The sequence below is a fragment of the Moschus berezovskii genome, chromosome 9 (genome assembly GCF_049115385.1).
Source record: "Moschus berezovskii isolate FMDL1 chromosome 9, NW_MosBer_1.0, whole genome shotgun sequence".
Taxonomy (NCBI): domain Eukaryota; kingdom Metazoa; phylum Chordata; class Mammalia; order Artiodactyla; family Moschidae; genus Moschus; species Moschus berezovskii.
Genome location: NC_142468.1, coordinates 27,621,404 through 27,642,187, shown reverse-complemented (window position 1 = coordinate 27,642,187; position 20,784 = coordinate 27,621,404). Strand labels below are relative to the sequence as shown.

At 39.8% G+C, this 20,784-nt stretch overlaps 1 protein-coding gene across 1 annotated transcript in view; it reads right to left on the bottom strand.

Moving 5' to 3' along the window:
- Positions 1–20,581, bottom strand: part of SGPP1 (sphingosine-1-phosphate phosphatase 1) — a 43,188-nt gene extending 22,607 nt beyond the window's left edge. The window contains exon 1 of the mRNA XM_055436285.2: positions 19,706–20,581. Coding sequence (XP_055292260.2) covers positions 19,706–20,401 — 696 coding nt within the window. The 5' untranslated portion in view covers positions 20,402–20,581. The remainder of the gene's footprint in view (positions 1–19,705) is intronic.
- Positions 20,582–20,784: the final 203 nt, after the last annotated feature.

Genomic DNA, 20,784 nt, shown 5'->3' with positions numbered 1-20,784 from the left:
GAGTTGGACTATAAAGAAAGCTGAGCGCCGAAGAATGGATGCTTTTGAACTGTGGTGTTGGAGAAAACTCTATTTAGAGTCCTCTGGACTGCAAGGAGATCAAACCAGTCCTTCCGAAAGGAAATCAGTCCTGAATATTCATTGGAAGGACTGATGCTGAAAATGAAGCTCCAGTATTTTGGCCACCTGATGCAAAGAACTGACTCACTGGAAAAGACCCTGATGCTGGGAAAGATTCAAGGCAGGAGGAGAAGGAGATGACAGAGGATGAGATGGTTGGATGGCATCACCGATTTGATGGACATGAGTTTGAGCAAGTTTCCGGAGTTGGTGACAGACAGGGAAGCCTGGCCTGCTGCAGTCCATGGGCTCGCAAAGAGTCGGACATGACTGAGCAACTGCACTAACTAAACTCAGGAAAGGGAATTTCCAATATTTGTTTTAGAACAAACATTATTAGGTAAGGATTCTGAAGCTTAAGCTTTTAAAAGTAATATATATTTTTAATACAAAGCAATTCAAGTTGCATAGAAATACAAAAACCTCTTCATTTAATATTACATTATAAACTATATTTTCTATACTAAAAAGAAAAACAAATAATAAAAAAGTAATTAAATTAGCATGTTTTCCTTCATGGTACTTTCCATTGGTAGACTAATGAAGGTAATCTTTCCTGGTAACTCAGCAGGTAAAGAATTCCACCTGCAAAGGAGATCCCGGTTCCATCCTTGTGTCAGAAGTTCCCCTGGAGAAGGGATAGGCTACCCACTCCAGTGTTCTTGGGCTTCCCTTGTGGCTCAGCTGGTAAAGAATCCACCTGCAGTGCGGGAGACCTGGGTTAGATCCCTGGGTTGGGAAGCTCCCCTGGATGAGGGCATGGCAACCTACTCCAGTATTCTTGCCCAGAGAATCCCATGGACAGAGGAGTCCATGGGCTTCAGTCCATAGGGTTACAAATAGTCAGACATGACTGAAGAAACTTAGTATAGCATAGCATAGCACACACAGGCTATAAACCAGGGGATACTGGAATATATCCAGGGACGTAAAACAAGGTGAAAAAATTTCATGGTCTAAAGGTACTAGAATCATAGTCTGTTCTCTGATCACTGTAGAAATATGTTAGAAATCAATGTCATAAGATACTTGAAAAAAACCCACGAATTTTCAAGTACAATGTGACATTTACCAAGATAGATCTTTGATGTAGACATCGAAAGCCTCAATAAAGTTAAAAGACTGAAAAACTCAGAGGGTGACTGCAAAGAAGAAAGCACTTAAATAATAAATTAGTATCAAAACGCGAAACTCCATGTATTTGGAAATTAAATGTCTTTTAAATGATGGATGTATCTAACAAGCTATAATAAGGAAAATTAGAAAATATTTGTAACAGCATAAAAATGAAAGAGAATTTATCAGAATTTCTTGCATGGAGCTCAATGCAACTAAATATAATGTGAAATCTGGCTTACAGTCTATGGGAACTTGAATAGAATTTGTATTCTGCTGTCATGTGAGAACTGCATAAATCTTTATGCTGAATTGGATCATAGGGCTTTTCAGGTCTACTATATCCTTCTACTTTTCTGTCTATTCATTCTACTAAGTTTTGAGAGTTTGATATTGAAACTCCAACTAATAATCTTAATTTATCTACTTAAAACTTGTAATATACATAGTAGAGGTATATTTTCCAAGTCTCTTGTAAATGTTTCATCATACTGCAATAAATTTAAAAAATTAAAAAAGAAAAAAAACAAGGGCTACATATCACAGGCAGACCACAGCTTTGCAGATAGTTAAGATGAAATACAAACTACTAATTCTTTCTGCAGAAACCGGAGTAGAAACAAAAGAATTTAGTAAACCCAGTCTTGCAGGCAGTTTCCAATTCATTAATTCATTCTGATTTTAATCTATCAAATAAGTTTTCATCTAATATAGCCTATTTGCTCACAAAGTGCCAGAAAATTTCTCCAGTGCCTAAATCTCTCCTAATGTTACAGATTCTGTGGAGATTTTTTAATTCCTAATTCAAATCTTTACAGTAGGGAACAAATCTAATCTGGGATGCAACAGCACTTGGGAGAGTAAATGGAGTAGCGGAATTTAACTACGTGAACCAAGAACTTCCAGATGTACAAGCTGGATTTAGAAAAGGCAGAGGAACCACAGACCAAATTGCCAACATCCGTTGGATAATAGAAAAAGCAAAAGAATTCCAGAAAAACATCTACTTCTGCTTCACTGACTACGCTAAAGCCTTTGACTATGTGGATCACAACAAACTGGAAAATTCAAGAGATGGAAATACCTGACCACCTTTCCTGCCTCCTGAGAAACCTGTATGCAGGTCAAGAAGCAACGGTTAGAACTGGACATGGTTCAAAATTAGGCAAGGAGTATGTCAAGGCTGTTTACTGTCAATGTGCTTATTTAACTTATATGCAGAGTACATCATGCGAAATGTCAGGCTGGATGAAACACAAGCTGGAATCAAGATTGCTGGGAGAAATATTAATAACCTCAGATATGAATGATGACACCACTCTAATGGCAGAAAGTGACGAGGAACTAAAGAGCCTCTTGATGAAGGTGAAAGAGGAGCGTGAAAAAGCTGGCTTAAAACTCAACATTCGAAAAGAAGATTATGGCATCTGGTCCTATCACTTCACGGCAAATAGATGGGGAAACAATGGAAACAGCAACAGACTTTATTTTCTTGGCTCCAAAATCACTCTAGATGGTGACTACAGCCATGAAATTAAAAGAATCAAAACCCCGTCTAGTGAAAGCTATGATTTTTCCAGTCGTCATGTATGGATGTGAGAGTTGGACCATAAAGAAAGCTGAGCACCGAGGAATTGATGCTTTTGAACTGTGGTGTTGGAGAAGACTCCTGAGAGTCTCCTGGACTGCAAGGAGATCAAACCAGTCAATCCTAAAGGAAATCAATCCTGAATATTCATTGGAAGGACTGATGATGAAGCTGAAGCTCCAACACTTTGGCCACCTGATGGGAAGAGCCGGCTCACTGGAAAAGTCCCTGATGCTAGGAAAGATTGAAGGCAGGAAGAGAAGGGGACGGGAGAAGGGGATGACAGAGGACGAGATGGTTGGATGGCATCAATGACTCAACTGACATGAGTTTGAGCAAGTTCCAGGAGATAGTGAAGTACAGGGAAGCCTGGCATGTTGCAGTCCATTGGGTTGCAGAGTCAGACTCTACTGAGTGACTGAACACAACAGCAATTTTCAAAATGCAAAAGGCATTGTAATAGAAAACTCAAACTGGATTTTTATACCCTAATTTATACCCTAAATTCCATTCTAGGCATATGTTAGAAGAAATGCGTGTGGGTTTGTTCTTTACTGAGATAGTAATAAATAATTTAATATACAATTAACTCTGTACCAGGCACTATTGTAAGAGCTTTACAAATATTGCTTCCCTGGTGGCTCATATGGTAAAGTGTCTGCCTGTAATGCGGGAGACACGGGTTCAATCCCTGGGTCAGGAAGATCCCCTGCAACCCATTCCAGTAGTCTTGACTGGAAAATTCTATGGACGGGAGGAACCTGGTAGGCTACACAGTCCACGGGATTGCAGAGTCTGACACCACTGAGCAACTTTACTTTCTTTACAAATATTAGTTCATTTAATCATCAGAACAACCGTAAGGGGTAGGTGTTCTAATTTAAATGAAACGCCTCACAGAGAGGCCCCAAAGTATTAAGTTACAGATGTGAGATTCAAACATTGGAAATCTGATTCCCAAGTCTGAACTCTTAACAACTATACTATGCAGTATAAAGTGTGTTATTTTTTAATGTTATCTAGCAATTCTTTTATTTATTTCTTGGCTGCTCAGCATGGAGGATCTTAGCTTCCCAAGAGAAATTGAACCCCGGTACCCAGCAGTGCAAGTGTGGAGTCCTAACTATTGGAACTCCAGAGAATTCCCAAAAGTGTGTTAATTCCTTGTATCACTAGGATCAAAAATATCATGGATATATTTTACTTGGTTTTTCTTAGAATGGAGAAAAACTAAATTTCACTTAATTACAGGTAGAAAGGATATCTTATACTGATTTCATTCCCCTCTATTTACAAAGTAAGAAACAGACCCAGGGATGCTACATAACCGTTAAGTACCACATTCTAGCAGCCTATTCTGATGCCTCTTCCAATTTACCATCCGTGTTACTTTATACTTTTATCACTACACAAATAGGTTATAATTTCAAGTTTGGTAAGGGTTCGTAGTTTCCATTTTCTTCTTAGAGAATGTTGAGCTTTAGATGCTAAATTTAAGTATTTCCTCTAAAAAGAATGTTAGTTCAGTCGCTCAGTTGTGTCCGACTCTCTGCGACTCCATGGACTACAGCACCCCAGGCTTCCCTGTTCGTCACCAACTCCAGAGCTTGTTCAAACTCATGTCCGTTGAGTCAGTGATGCCATCCAACCATCTCATCCTCTGTTGTCCCCTTCTCCTGCCTTCAATCTTTCCCAACCTCAGGGTCTTTTCCAATGAGTCAGTTCTTCACATCAGGTAGCCAAAGTATCGGAGTTTCATCTTCAGCATCAGTCTTTCCAATGAATATTCAAGACTGATTTCTTTTAGGATTGACTGGTTTGATCTCCTTGCAGTCCAGGGGACTCTAAAAGAGTCTTCTCCAACACCACAGTTCAAAAGCATCAATTAAAAAAAAAGAGCGTTTTAGAGCTTATCAAAAAAGACGAAAAGAGGGTTAAGGTTAAGACTTTAAGCTTTCACAGCAGAGTGTGGGTTTGATCCCTGATCAGGGAACTAAGACCCCTTGCAAGCTACACAGCCAAGAAAGCCCAAAACAACAACAAAATGTGAAAGAAAAATTTACAAATCCTTCAAATTTTCAAATTAATAAAAATTTACTAAACTCAAAACAGATTACATGATCTCCTAGATGTTTCTCATTTCATACCACTATCTAATCTTTTCATTGTAAACCCTATCATGGAATACTTATCTAAACATTTCCTTCAGTTATTCTACCAAATGGTTTTACTCTTACTGACATTGCTTTCCTTAAATATTTATCACACATAATCAGAATTATTTTTTATATTAGGGTATTTCCATTCCTATTCACTGAAGTTGGTAAGTCAATATAATTACTAAACTGTCTTTAGTAGAATTCAAAAATTTTTAAAGTAACTTAAACATAGGACAAAGGCAAGCAACAAAAAATTTATATATTTTCAATTTAAGGAATGGAGAGTATTTATGTAAACAGAAGACAAGAATAAAACATTAATGATATACTCATATATGAGTATATCATATATGATATACTCATATATGAATATATCATATATGATATTGTTCTTATACACTGCTAGTGGAGTAAAAAGTGAGGCAACCTTTCTGGAAAGCATTTTGTCAATACATAAAAGAGCTCTAAATATTCATATACATTGAATCAGTAACCTCTCTCCTATTTTCACTAAAAAGCAAAAATGAGGGCAAGGATTATATATAAGTATGTTTACCATAAAATTATATATAATATACAACAATGAATAAATCAGTATTTACTGACCATAGTGATTAAAAAAATATCAGTTTTGGGGAATTCCCTGGTTTTCCAGGGTTAGAACTCAAGTGCATTCACTGCCGAGAGCCCAATTCAATCCCTGGTCAGGGAACTAAGATCCCACAAGCTCCACAGCACTGCCAAATAAAATTACATAGACCCGGATCTAGTGACTTACTACATACATTCATTGGGACTCTAAAAATGCAAATAGCAGATATATCTAATTATCTTGAGGGGAAAAAATAGATACATTAGAAAGATTTAGAACACTAGGGCAGAATGAGGCTAAGCTTCAAGAAGAAACTGGAATTATAAACCGGACAGTCACAGGGCTATCTCTTCTCTTTACTATCCACTTCATTTTTCTTTTCCTGCAGACCAGTTTCTCTCTTCTTCAGTCCACAGGGTAGATGAAGGTTTCTGAATTTACTACTTCTTCTCTCAGGAAACCTGCCCAAATAGTACTCTTCTCAATTCCTGATGGGCAACATCATGTAGAGAAAATACATGAGCCCTATAGGTGAGGGAGCCTTTAGAGGGCTGGGAGCTAGACAGATCCCATGAAAGGTGTTTACTTCTTCAGGTGTGGGACCATGGGGTAAGTTTCATAGTCTCTTTGTAATGCAGTTTCCTCAATTATAAGCAATATCAACGGGAATGGCAACCCTATAATACAAAAGTAGTTTGCAGGAATATAAAAATATTTCATTCATTAATGTTTTCCAGGAACTTTTACTGATTGAAAGTTTATGACAAAATGTATTAGTCAGAATGCTTTAGAGAAAAAGAACCAACAGGATGTGTATGTACACATACATACTGAGATTTACTATTGTAAAGAATTTGCTTTATTATTGGATTTATTTTAAGGATTATGTAGGCTGGCAAATCCAAAACCTGCAGGGTAGGCAAGCAGCGTGGAGACCCAAGGAACTTGATTAGCTCAAATCCAAAGGCAGTCTGCTGACAGAATCCCCTCTTCCTTGGGGGATGTTGTGTTCTTCAGTTGCTGTCATTTCCAGTTCTTTGCAACCTCATGAACTGCAGTACCTAGGCTCCTCTGTTCCCCACTAACTCGTGAAGTTTGCTCAAGTTCACATCAATATATTGAGTCAGTGATGCTATCTAACCATCTAATCCTCTGCCGCCCCCTTCTCCTTCTGCCTTCAATCTTTCCCAGCATAAGGGTCTCTTCCAACAAGTTAGCTCTTCGCATCAGGTGGCCAAAGTATTGGTACTTCAGCTTCAACATTAGTCCTTCCAATGAATATTCAGGGTTGATTTCCTTTATGATTGGTTGTTTTGATCTCCGTGCAGTCCAAGGCACTATCAAGAGTCTTCTTCAGCACCACGAATGGAAAGGATCAGTTCTTCGGTACAAGGGAAGGCAGTGACAGACTTTCTTTTCTTGGGCTCCAAAATCACTGCAGATGGTGACTGAAGCCATGAAATTAAAATTGCTCTTTGGAAGGGAAGCTATGACAAACCAAAAAGCAGAGACATCACTTTGCTGACAAAAGGTTCATATAGTCAAAGCTATGATTTTTCCAGTAATCATGTACAGATGTGACAGTTGGACCATAAAGAAGGCTGAACACCAAAGAACTGATGCTTTCTTTGGAGGGGGGTGGTCTTTTTTTCTCTTAAGGTCTTCTACTGATTGGATAAAGCCCCACCTATATTACAGAAGGTTATCTAGTGGCTCTTCATATCAGGTGGCCAAAGTATTGGAGCTTCAGCATCAGTCCTTCCAGTGAATATTCAGGGTTTACTTCCTTTAAGATTGACTTGGTTTGATCTCCTTGCAGTCCTAGGGACTCTCAAGAGTCTTTTCCAGCATCACAATTAGAGAACATCAATTCTTCAGCACTCAGCCTTCTTTATGGTCTGTCACCTTCTTTCTCTGTCATCTAAAAATATCCTCACAGAAACATCTAGAATAGTGTTTGACCAAAAATTTGGGTAGTGTGACCTAGCCAAGTTGACACATAAAATTTACCATCACACATTAATTAAAGAATAAAGTCCATACACAATATGGTCCCAATTGTTTCAAAATTGTAAGGAATAAAGTTAATACAGATTTGTCCTATTCTTCTATTTTCCAAATCTTCTATAAGATTCAGTAGTCATCCTTTTAATGATATCAACATTTAACAATGTCAACTTATATCAAATTACTTTTTTTCTCCAGAATATCCCCTTTTCTTTAACTTATAATTCATAGTATATTCTTTTTACGATATTGTCCAGTCTATACTTCTCTCCTCTGGAAACACCCCACTCAGACCCAGAAATGTGGCCCTGGAGACATGTTCACACTGTGTGATGCTGTTCTCTGGACCATAGCTACTAGAGCAGACACCTGGCTCTAGAGAAGCAGACCCACTGGCTGAACTAAGCTGATTTGGTTCTTTTTCCTAATAGTAGTTTGAAATAAAGGGAGAGCGTCAGTCAGTCTCTGTTATATATTTGAATTCAGAAATGACATAGAAATAAGGGTGAGGCTGACAGACACATGCCAAAGTAGAGATAGAGAAGAAAGAAGCAGAACTAAGAGGCCACGCAGCCTCAAGAAACAAAGATGGATGGCATGCCCTTCCTTCTGATAGTACTCCAGAGCTTAGCTCCAGTCCCTCAGGAGATCCTGTAGCATTCATCCTTGACTTCCATGAGACACCCGCCTCTAGTCCGCAAATAACTTTTTTTTTTGCTTAAGATAGTTCAAATAGGTTTCTAGAATACTGTACACCCCTCCCTGCTCCCAGCCTTAGTCAGACAATCCCTAAGATATTTTCTTAGCTCTCAAACTGCTACTTATCAGATTCTGTTCCAGGTTCCTTTCACTCTATCCAGTCCTTAAGTACTAATGTCTTTAAAGTTTTTTTTCCTACTAGACCCTCTGTTCTTACTCTATGCACTCTCTCAGAGCAATATCGTCCACTCTCATCACTTTGTTCTGCAAATTTATGTTGATGACCAAACCTGTCCAGGTCTCTTTCATGTATACAGCTGCCTCCCAGATATTTACAAATGGCTGTCTTACAGACACCTCCAACGCAACATATCTAAAACAGAACTTATCTCTGCCATGCTCCTACTACTTTCCCTAAATCTGACCTGATTTCAATATTTTCTGTTTCTAGAAATCAAACTACTATTTCTTGTCTTTCCAAATATCTGGAAATCTGGGAAGAATCCTTTACTCCATTTTTTTCTCTTTACAGACACATCCAGTTAATCGCCAAGCCTTGCCAATGCTGTATCTTAATCTCTCTCAAATTCACACATTTCTCTCTTCTGCCACTACGGAGGTCAGGGGCCAGTAAAGTCTTTTTCTATAAAGAGCCAGAAAGTAACTATCTTGGGCTTCGTGGACTCTACAATCAATGTCACAACTACTCATCTGTGCTGTTGTAGGACAAAAGCACAAGGGACAATATACAAATGACAGACATGGCTGTGTTCCAATGAAGCTTTACTGTATAAGCCACTAAAATTCTGAATAATATAATTTACGTGTGTCATAAAATATTCTTCTTCTTTTGACTTTATTTCAAACTGTGAAAGCCATTCACAGTTCACTGGTCATAAAAAAATCAGGTAGCAGGCTGATGATGCAGTCTCCTGATGCAGCTCCCCATCAACTCTCCTTGGACTAGCAGAGCAACTTCTTACTAGGTCTGGCTTACCTGCCTCCTGACTTGCTTCTTTCCAGTCCATTTTCCATACTACAGATACAAGAATATTTCTAAAATACCAGTCTAATCTCCTTGAGCAAACAGAACTTATTTGTTTTCTTCACTCTGATATCTGGAGGGCTTATTAAAAATGTGAAGAGATTATATTTGTGGAATTGAATGTCCTTACCTTGATTAAAGCTTTTTAGTCAATCAGAAGAAACAAATGTATAATTACAACAGAACAAATGTACTTGTCATTATTCTCAGTTGACATGATTTTCCCCATAGAAAACATATGAGACCATCATACAAATTATTAAATTAATGGAGAGTTGAAAAAAGTTTATATGTGATCAATGTACTAAAACCAAGGGCATTTCTATACTACAGCTGCAAAAGGTTAGAATATTTGAATTTTAACAAGATATCATTTACAACAGTAACAAAAAATAAAGTAACCAGAAATAAATCCAACAAAAAATATGGTTGATCCATATGGATAAAATTATAAAACTTTACTGAAATACATTTAAGAAAATTTAAATAAGTAAAATGTATCATATTCAAATAAGAAAATTCAATATTATAAGACTATTGATTCTCTCCATACTAATTTATAAATTCATTGCAATTTCTGTAAAAGTCCAGACAGGCTTTTACATGGAAATTAAAGAGGTGATTCTAAAATGTATACTGAAAAGAAATATTCAAAAATAGCTAACATAATCTTGAAGAGTATGATACAGAACTTTCATAAACAGATACCAAGACTTATTTTAAAGCAACTATAGCATTTAAGGCAATGTACCACTAAAGAGATTAAACAGACCAGTAAAACAGAACAGAGAACACAGAATTAGACCCGAAAATATGGGAACTTGATATGCAACGTAAGTGGTATTACAGATAATAATACTATAGTGGAAAAGGATAAACTATCCAAAAATGATACAAGGTCAGTTAAATATTTACATAAAAAATTATATCAGATCCATACCTCACAACACATACAAACCAACTGAAGATGGATCAAAGACTTAAATGCGAAACAACTATCTTTCCAATAAAAAGAACTGCAGAAGAATTTTTCTTTTAGAACTAGACAAAATCTAAAGTACATGAAGAAAGATAAAAACAGTAACTGCAGGACTCAGGAAACTCAAACCTGGGCTTTGTGACAACCTAGATGGGTGGGAATGGGGTGGGAGGTGGGAGGAAGGTTCAAGAGAGAAGGGCACACTTCCCTGGTGGCTCAGTGGTAAAGAATCTATCTGCCAATGCAGGAGACATGGGTTCGATCCCTGATCCGGGATGATTCCACATGCTGTGGAGCAACTAAGCCCTCGTGCCCCACAACTGAGCCCGCACTCCAGAGCCCACAAGAAAGCTCACTGCAGTGATAAGTCTATGCACCGTAACTATAGTGGCCCCCACTCACCACAACTAGAGCAAAGTCCACACAACAACAAAGACCCAGCACATCCAAAAATAAATTAATTAATTAAATTTAAAAAAGAGAAAGACAGGACATATGTATACCTATGGCTGATTCATGCTGATGTATGGCAGAAACTAACACACTATTGTAAAGCAATTATCCTTCAATTAAAGATAACAAATAAAACAATAAAACCCAATGAGAATTCTGAAAAAATATTTATAAAACTATAATAAGTATAACAGTATAGTATTTGCACACAATACTGTTGTGTGCAACACAAGCTTCCCTGGTAGCTCAGCTGGTAAAGAATCCACCTGCAATGCAGGAGACCCTGGTTCAATTCCTGGGTCAGGAAGATCCCCTGGAGAAGGGATAGACTACCCACTCCAGGATTCTTGGGCTTCTCTGGTGGCTCAGACAGTAAAGAATCTACCTGCAATGTGGGAGACCTGGGTTTGAGCCCTGGGTAGGGAAGATATCCTGGAGGAGGGCATGGCAACCTACTCCAGTATTCCTGCCTGGAGAATCCCCATGGACAGAGAAGCATGGTGGGCTACAGTCCATGAGGCCACAAAGAGTCAGACACAATTGAGTGACTAAGCACACACATTTTCACACAATATCAGATATATCAACTCTAACTCAAGGTATGGGCATAGACCCCAAATATATACCTATACTTAATATATGATAATGGAGAAGGCAATGGCAAGCCACTCCAGTACTATTGCCTAGAAAATCCCACGGATGGAGGAGCCTGGTGGGCTGCAGTCTGTGGGGTCGCTAAGGGTCGGACACGACTGAGCGACTTCACTTTCACTTTTCACTTTCACACATTGGAGAAGGAAATGGCAACCCACTCCAGTGTTCTTGCCTGGAGAATCCCAGGGAAGGGGGAGCCTGGTGGGCTTCCGTCTGTGGGGTCACACAGAGTCAGACACGACTGAAGTGACTTAGCAGCAGCTGCAGCAATATATGATAAAAGTGACAGTTCAAGTTAACAGGGAAAAATGGATTATTCAATAAATGGTGCCATTAGGAAATATCAAGTTGGATTCCTTCCTCAAAAAGAGATTAGATTCAAAGATTTAAGCATAAAAAAATGAAACTATAAAAGTACTATAGGAAAGCATGGTAGGAAGACATCCTAACATTACACAAAACCCGAAATCTATGAAATAAAAATCGATACATAAAAAGAAAAAAATTCTGCTTGGAAAAAAAGTCAGAAGTAATAATTTAGGAAAACGTATTTCCAAATCACACCACAATCAAAAGGCTAATTTCACCATAACATGAAAAACTTCAAAGACTAGTAAGTAATCCAAGAGAAAAAACAACAACAAAAATGTCTACAAAAACTTATGTGAAAACATCCAAGGCAACATTATTCAAAATAACTAAAAAGTGAACCCCTGGTAGCTCAGCTGTAAAGAATCCGCCCACATAGCGGGAGACCTTGGTTTAATCCCTGGGTTGGGAAGATCCCCTGGAGGAGGGCATTGCAACCCACTCCAGTATTCTTGCCTGGGGAATCCTCATGCACAGGGATGTCTGGCAGACTACAGTCCACAGGGTCATAAAGAGTCGGACATGACTGAGCAACTAAGCATACACCACAGCACAAAAAGTGAACTCAAATGTCCATGAGCAGATGAAAGGACACATAAAACAGTAGTATATTCATCCATTGGCCTGCATGCACGCGTGTTCAGCTGCTAAGACGTGTCTAACTCTTTGTGACCCCATAGACTGCATGGAGACTGCAGGCTCCTCTGTCCATGGAGTTTTCCAGGAAGGTATACTGGAGTGGGCTACTATTTCCTCCTCCAGGGGATCTTCCTGACCAAGGGATTAAACTCACTTCTCCAGTGTCTCCTACACTGGCAGGTGGATTCTTTACCACTGGCATATTACGCAGCAATAAAAAGGAATTGAAGTACTGATACATGTTACAAAATGGATGAATCTTAATACATTATGCCATGTGAAAAAAGCTATTCACAACAGACTACATACTGAATACTTCCATTTATACAAGATGACAACAGTAGGCAAATCTATCGAGTAGATTAGTGATTGTCTAGAGGTGCCGAGAGATTGGGGGAAAATAGGGAGCAATGACTATGGGGATGGGGTTTCTTTGGGGGATGATGAAAATGTTCCAAAGTGGACTGTGGTGATGGCTGCAGGATAGTATGAATATCCTGAAAGCCACTGACTTGTATATTTTAAATGGGTGAATTGTATGGTACACGAATTATATCCCAGGTCACTGGAAGGAATGACGCTGAAACTGAAACTCCAATACTTTGGCCACCTCATGTGACGAGTTGACTCACTGGAAAAGACTCTGATGCTGGGAGGGATTGGGGGCGGGAGGAGACGGGGATGAGAGAATGAGATGGAATGGATGGCATCACCGACTCGATGGACATGAGTCTGAGTGAAATCCGGGAGTTGGTGATGGACAGGGAGGCCTGGCATGCTGTGATTCGTGGGGTTGCGAAGAGTCGGACACGACTGAGCGACTGAACTGAACTGAACTGAAGCTATTGTGTTGAAGACGACTCTTGAGAGTCCCTTGGACTGCCAGGAGATCAACCAGTTCATCCTAAAGGAGATCAGTCCTGGGTGTTCATTGGAAGGACTGATGTTGAAGCTGAAACTCCAATACTTTGGCCACCTCATAAGAAGGGCTGACTTATTTGAAAAGACCCTGATGCTGGGAAAGATTGAGAGCAGGAGGAGAAGAGGACGACAGAGGATGAGATGGCTGGATGGCATCACCAACTCAATGGACATGAGTTTGGGTGGACTCTGGGAGTTGGTGATGGACAGGGAGGCCTGGCGTGCTGCGGTTCATGGGGTTGCGGAGAGTTGGACACAACTGAGTGACTGAACTGAACTGAAGCTGTTGCATTTTATATATATTAAAAAAAAAAACCCACAAAACGGTAGAGGTAAAAAGATATGTTTCTGCCCATAAACAATTAACTGTTGTAGGAAAAGCCATTGCACTGAAAACAACCAAAAACCTAGACAAATTATATGAAAGAACTGTTTTCAGATATTGGAAAACAAATAGCACAGGACTGTGATTCATAAGAAAAGGGAAAACAAATGCAAAGAGCCCTCTGATTGCCCTGGCTTGTTGCTAGAGGGAGTTTCCAGGCTGTAGCAGAAGAGGAACCAAAACAAAGTCCGACAGTCTTACTGAGCTATGGAGGGAGAAACAGAAGTTCCCAGGGGCCAAAGCAGCAATAATTTTCAAGAGAGTACTGGAAACAGGACTCTGGATGGAGAAAGAACTCCGTGGAGGTGAAGGGGTCTCTGCAAATTGCTGGCTGTGTACTACCTTTTGCACACATGGGACAAAAGTCCACCAGGCTCGGGGAAAATTACTGGAAAGTAGTAGCAGACCATGTAATTCCCAGAGCTTACACAGGCCTGCAACTGCTTTCCCATCAGGTAGAGAGCTGAGGGAACTGGGTAGTCTTCAGAAGGTTATCACACTGTAAGTCAGTCAGGCTAATTTAGCTCTAGACTGTGATTATTCCAGATTCACTCCAGCAAGCCTAAAAAGAGTAAACTGACAAGTAATTTAATTGTACACTAGACCAAAGATCCAATAGGAACTTCCAGATATAAAAGTATACAGTATCTAAAATCATACCCCATTCTACATGTTTACCAGAAAATTAGACACTATTTGAAGTCATAGCAATAGAAACTATCCAAAATGAAGCAGAGAGCAAAAGCACTGCAGTCATCATCATCGTCATCATCATCAAAGCACTAGTGATCTACAAGTGACCAGTGTTTAACAAATCTAACATACGTGAGACAAGTTCCAGAAGGGGAGGATGTTAGGGAAGAGGGGAGGAAAAAATATTTCTAGAAATAATCCTGGAACACTATACAAAAATAATAATAATGCACTCTGAGTATTACAGATGTAAAATGTATGACAACAATACAAAGGAAGGAAAAGGGAAAAATAAAGCATGCTATTGCTGTACCTGAACTGGTATAACATTATTTGAAGGTAGACCAAGGACTTGGAAATAAAAAGAAAGTCAAAGAGGTATAGTTTTTAAAAATCAGTAAAATACCAACAATCTAGTAGGAAAAGAATAGAGAATGCCTTTGAATTGGCAGTAATGGAATAGTCAAGTTCTGAATAAATTATGCTGTTAATATACTGGAACATCACACACATGTGCAAAAATCAGATAGCTCTCTCAACGGAAAATGCTAATACAGAGACACAGTATAGCAGTGTGGGGTCACCTCAGAGCCAGACTGGCTGAATCTGAAATCCAGGCTCTGTTAGGAACCTGCAGAGTCATTTTGGGCAAGTTACTTAACTTCCTCTGCCTCAGTTTGTTTTGCAAACCAGTGAAAATACTCATGGGATTTTCTGGGGACTGAAAGTCATGTAAGGCATTTAAAACAATCACAAGCACACCATTAGTATTCATTAACTGCTGGGTAAAAGAAGAGGAAAACCTTCACAATATATTTCTAAGTGAAAACAGCAAGGTCCAGAACAGTATAGTACGTTGCCATCTGTAGGAAGAACAAACTGTATAAATATACCACTACCAAAGTAAAGACTATCTCCAGAAGATTAAGAAATTTCTAGTGATGAATCCTTCTGGAAAAGAGAGCCTCCTAGCTGTGACGACAAAAAGAAAAATTGTATTCTCCTCTTCATGTGCTCAGTAGCTAAGTCGTGTCCAACTTTCTGTGACCCCACAGACTGTGTAAGTCCATCAGGCTCCTAGGTCCATGGAATTCTCCAGGCAAGAATACTGAACTGGGTTGCCAGGCCCGCCTCCAGGGGACCTTCCGACACAGGGATCGAACCCAAGTCTTCTGCGTCTCCTGCATCGCAGATGAATTCTTTACTGCTGAGCCACGGGGGAAGCCCCACTCTCCTCTTCACATTTTTTACGTAAATATTGGATTTTCAACAATCTATTATCCATTCAAATAAATTAATTTAAAATTGAGTTTTATTAATAAGCATGTATAAAATCAGAAAAATGTGCATTTCAAACACAAGTATCAGCTAGGTAAAAAGAAATAAAGGAGCAAGCCAATTTCATTTTTTAATAAACTGTATTTCTTCCCAGAATTACTATATAATGATCAGTTCCCGTGGCTCCTAAAGCCTTTTCTGGTTTTTGTCATTTGTGACCTACTTTTCTAACTCTTCTAACTCTTCTTTGCTTTTATCATTCCATGATCTCACAAATGGTTTCCTTTATTATCTACAATAAGCTATATTATGATAAATATCTTATGTTTTTTTCCCCCAAAGCCTTCATTATGCTTAATTTTTAAAATTCATATTAGGAAAATAGACGAAAGGAAGGGTAATTAAATCAGCATTTAGTTTCAGTCAACAACTTATGTTTAAAAGAAATATTTGTGACTATTGCACTTGTATCTCAAGGCATAGCAAAGCTGTTTTTGTATTGTAAGGACACATATCTATTTCAAAAATTTTATTACTGCAAAGTCAATTTAAAATTCACAAAGCATGATGGGAAGGGTTTTTTCTGTAAGCTCTGGAGTCTTTCTATAAGTTTATAGTCAGCCTGTGACACACTAGCTATAGAACTTTGAATAAGTTATTCTTCCCCATCTCAGTTTCATAATTTGTAAACTTGTATTAACAGTAGGACCAAACATTGGCATGTTTTAAGAGCAGACTAAATGAGGTAATAAACATTTCAAACAATGTCTGACCCATAGTAAGGCCTTAATAAATACTAATAAAGATAATAATATAACCATTATTTTAATAATAATTTAAAAAGTAGTGAAAGCATACGGACTAGTTGGGAATGGGTTAGGCTATAAAGCATGTGATGTCACTAATTTTTTTAAATGAAATTCATCTAAAAATTATTTAATGTTATTAAGTATAAAATTTGAACTCATTATATGCCACATTATTTAAAAATTAAGACTTTTTATTTCTGGAAAGAACATGCAGAAATAAATATAAAAGGAGTGCTTTACTTTTTTATATTCTTCAAAAGACTATGTTTTTAGTATCTAATGTTCCTTATTTCTTACTTTTTCTCAATTCAGCTACAAAAAATTCCAACAAATAATATGATCAAGCTATTTAATACCTGGAGAAATGCCGTAACACTTTCTATCCTGCATTACTGGAAAAAATTCTTCCAGCATTTCAAATAATTGTTTGGAGCCATACTGTTTCAATTTCCCTTTTTGTATTATTAACATACCTTTAAAAGAACTGCAAAAGAACAGTGACAGCAATGTTGGAGAAATATAAAATATAGTCTAAGGATCAAATATACTAATTTTACTGGATGGGACTTAAGAACGTACATTTTTTTTTTCCTCAAAAAATATTTAGGGAATTTCAATAAAATGCAATACCCATGGATCAGGATCTCTGCGGGTAAAGTATAGGGAACTGCACTTGATGCAAGCCCCTAATAACTTTTCTGGTTTACTGTTATTTTAAGAACACATGAATAATGAAACACAAAGGTTTCATTTAAAAGGTTTCATGTAAGTGAACCATGACCAGATTTCAAGCAGGAACATGAAGTGGCATGAAGGGAGGAGTGAAGCAGATGTCCCACCAAAGGGAGATAACTCAAGTTTCCAGAGAAGTTTCAGCCTCCCAGGCACGTAGTGACAAACACACCTGTCCTGAACAAGGAACAGGAACACAAGCAGACGGCAATGACTGTCAGCTGAAACTGCTGTTACTTAGGAAAACACTAGGCTTTCACTGTTTAATTCCTATCCCACTGTGCAATACATATATTTTTTCATTACTCTGGAAATACAAGCCTCCTAAGTACTACAATACTAATTGGCAGAGAAGAGGACCAAAACACCTTAAAGCAAAGCAAGGTACTTTTGTTTTCAATTCATAACAAGGTTTTTTTTTTTAAAAAAAGGTAAAAAAATTAAAAGGTCATTTAGGTTTTCTGTACTGAATTATTACAACCATTTATAAATACAGAACTTTCATGTAAGGGAGTCTTTTTTTCAAAACAACTAATCAAAGACAAATAATGACTCAAATTTTGGAAGTTTATTCAAACCTGTAATGGACATGTAAAAGAATGAACAAATTTTACCAGATTAATTCTACTGTAACTGGTCAGTTTCAACATCTGTAAAATGACAGTTTGAGACCAGGAGATGTTTGAAGTCCTGACTACCTCAAATTCTAAAAGTGTATGATATATAAAGCCCTCAAACTTTGAATTAAATATACTAGGTGGTTGAAAAACTATATTGTAAGCATATTCTGGTAATTCAAATAACCCTGAAGTGTTAAAATACTGATAGATGCATTCTGTGGTACTGTTTTCAGACTTCCTGTTAGCATGCGCTCTCAATGAATGAAGAGAAAAAAAACTTTCTCTTACTTGGACTGCTAAAAATTAATTGCTTGCAACATAGCTACTCAATGAGGAGTTTAAAAAGGCTCTATTGTTATGGAATCCTGAAAATCTCATAAAAATAAGAGAAACATCATTCGCTAACCAGTAAATACCATAACTCAATGACAATCTTAAAGTCCGAAGTATTTAGATAAAGTGCATTTGAGATATTTACCTATTATGCAAAACAAGCAGCATTACTTTACAATCTGAACATTGCTGTATAACTCCTTAGGTTGCATAGGGAAAAAGAAAAAACGTTCATGGTACTCTTCCCTCATAATTCTGCCATTCTTATTACACACATTACACATTTTCCACTGTCCATAAGTGATGCACTGCCCAGAAGTGTCTATGAGGACAAGGGTTTATCTATACTGAAATTAAGTCTGAGATAGGTAACTTTACCATAACAAGTTTACACAGGATGTGTATTTCTCAGTAGAATATAGTTTTGTGCTGTAATGGGGAAAAAAAAATCAAGAAGTCTGATTCCTTAGATTCTTCATAGTTATTAACTTTATTCTTAAATTAAGGGACTGTTCTGCAGAACGAACAAACCTCCTTACAATTTAAAAGACAGATAACTAACACAATATTGTAAACCAACTGAACTTCAATAAGAATTTTTAAGTGACAGATAAAACAGACATCTGTCTAAAAATAAATTTTGCTTCTATATAAAAAAGAACTAGCTTTTAGCTTTTAAATCTGCATTTACAGACCATGAAAAACCAAAAAATGGGAGGCCAGAAGTAGTACGCAAAATATAAAAGTTTACTGTTTAAAAACTCACTCATCCCTGGCTGTCAGGCTGTCATATTTACCATTTTTACAAGCCCACTGGTCTGACCAAGATCCCTACTTTTAAGACCAACTAAAACCAAGCATTTGCAAAGCTAATTCAACATACTGTAGCTCAACAACTGACAGTACAGATCAGTGATCCAAAAGCTAATTAAATTGTGTCTATCAGCAAATTAGCAACCACACCCCTTAAAAAGAGCACTCAGGCGGTGCTCCATTAACTTCCACAAAGGGTGGCTTTCGTTTAAAATTCATTACTTCATTGCCTGAATGACCATGTTTATTTTACAAACACTGTCTCCAGAAAAAGTCAATGACTTTCCCTACGCCTGAAACAGAAATCAGTCTGGGGAAAGGCACCGTATAAAACGGGTGAATCTTAGTCACCCAACAAGTAATTATAAGCACGGTATACTTAATCATAATGGTAGTCTGTGCATCGCAAGAATTAAAAACCGTTTATCAGTTCAACTAAAGCCCGATGATAATGTATTACTCCACGAACGGTATTTCCTTTAGGTTCCAAGAAAAGCATTACTAGTAAAATAAGAGTCTGATGGCTAAGTCTTAGGTTTTCCCCACCGTTTCATTATTATTTAAGCTAGAAAGGGCCTGTTTGGGGGATACTGTGAAAACCTGTGGAAAGACAAGTCTGGGAAGGGAATGGACAAAATCAAACGACTGCGGAGAGCAACGAGGGCTCGGAGGCTGTGCGGGGCGAGGACAGGGACCCTTACCTGCCAGCGGCCATAGGTGAGGAGGATCATGGAGATGGGGATGGCGGTGCCGGACATGGCATGGGTGGAGGGCATGCTGTACTCGGAGTTGTAGAAAACCTCCAACTTGACCACGGGTGGCGAGGCGGGCCGCGGCCAGCGGATGATGTCCTTGGTGCACTGGCCCAGGTACATGACCAGCACCCAGATGACCACAAGCCTCCGGCCCACCAGGGCGTCCAGGTTCCAGATCCAGAAGGGGAAGAACAGCATGTAAAAGAGTTCGTTGCCCAGCTCCGTGCCGAAGCAGAACAGGTAGTGGAGAGGCCAGTTACTCACGTGGGCCAACTGGCCCTCCTCGCCCGTCAGCGAGTTGCGGCGCAGAAGCCCCGCGCGCCGCGGCGAGGCTGGGCCCACCTCGGTCGCCCGCCCGTTCCGCACGCCGTTGGGGGCGCCGCCGCCGCCCAGCTTGGCCGGGCACTGATTGCGGTCGCTCCCGGGTGGCGGAGGGCCGCCGGACGCCCCCGGCTGCAGCTCTCGGCGCCGGGATTCTCCGGCGAGGCGCGCCTCCGCCTTCTCATCCTCCCTCGGGTCGGCGGCGGCCGCGGCTGTGCAGCTCGCCGGCGCTTCCACCCCGCACAGCTGCTGAAAACGGGCCACTCTCTGCGGATCCTGCAAACTGCTCACCAGCCGGGCCAGCCACTGCCCCAACGACATGATAACGGAACCGCGCGGCCCGCGGGCCGAAGGACGGCGGCGCGAGGGTGGGCCGGCCCCCGGCGCAGCCCCGATCCGTCCCGGCGCGCCTGCGGCAGCGGCAACGGCAAAGCGAGCGGCGCCGCCCGCCACCAGCTGGGTTCTGCCGGGTGACGGCGCCACAGGCCGCAGCGGCCGCCGCGCGCCCCCACACCGCTCGCCCCTCCCTCGCCGAGCGCGCCGCCGCCGCCCTGGCCTCCACGCGCCGGCGCGCGCCCCGCGGGCCCCGCCCCCACGGCCGCTGGAGGAGGGGGCCCGGCGGCGCGGGTCTGCCTCGAGCGCGCCCGGGCGGCGTGAGGGCGCCGAGGCTCTGCAGGGCGGCGGCCTGGAGGTTCTCCTTATTG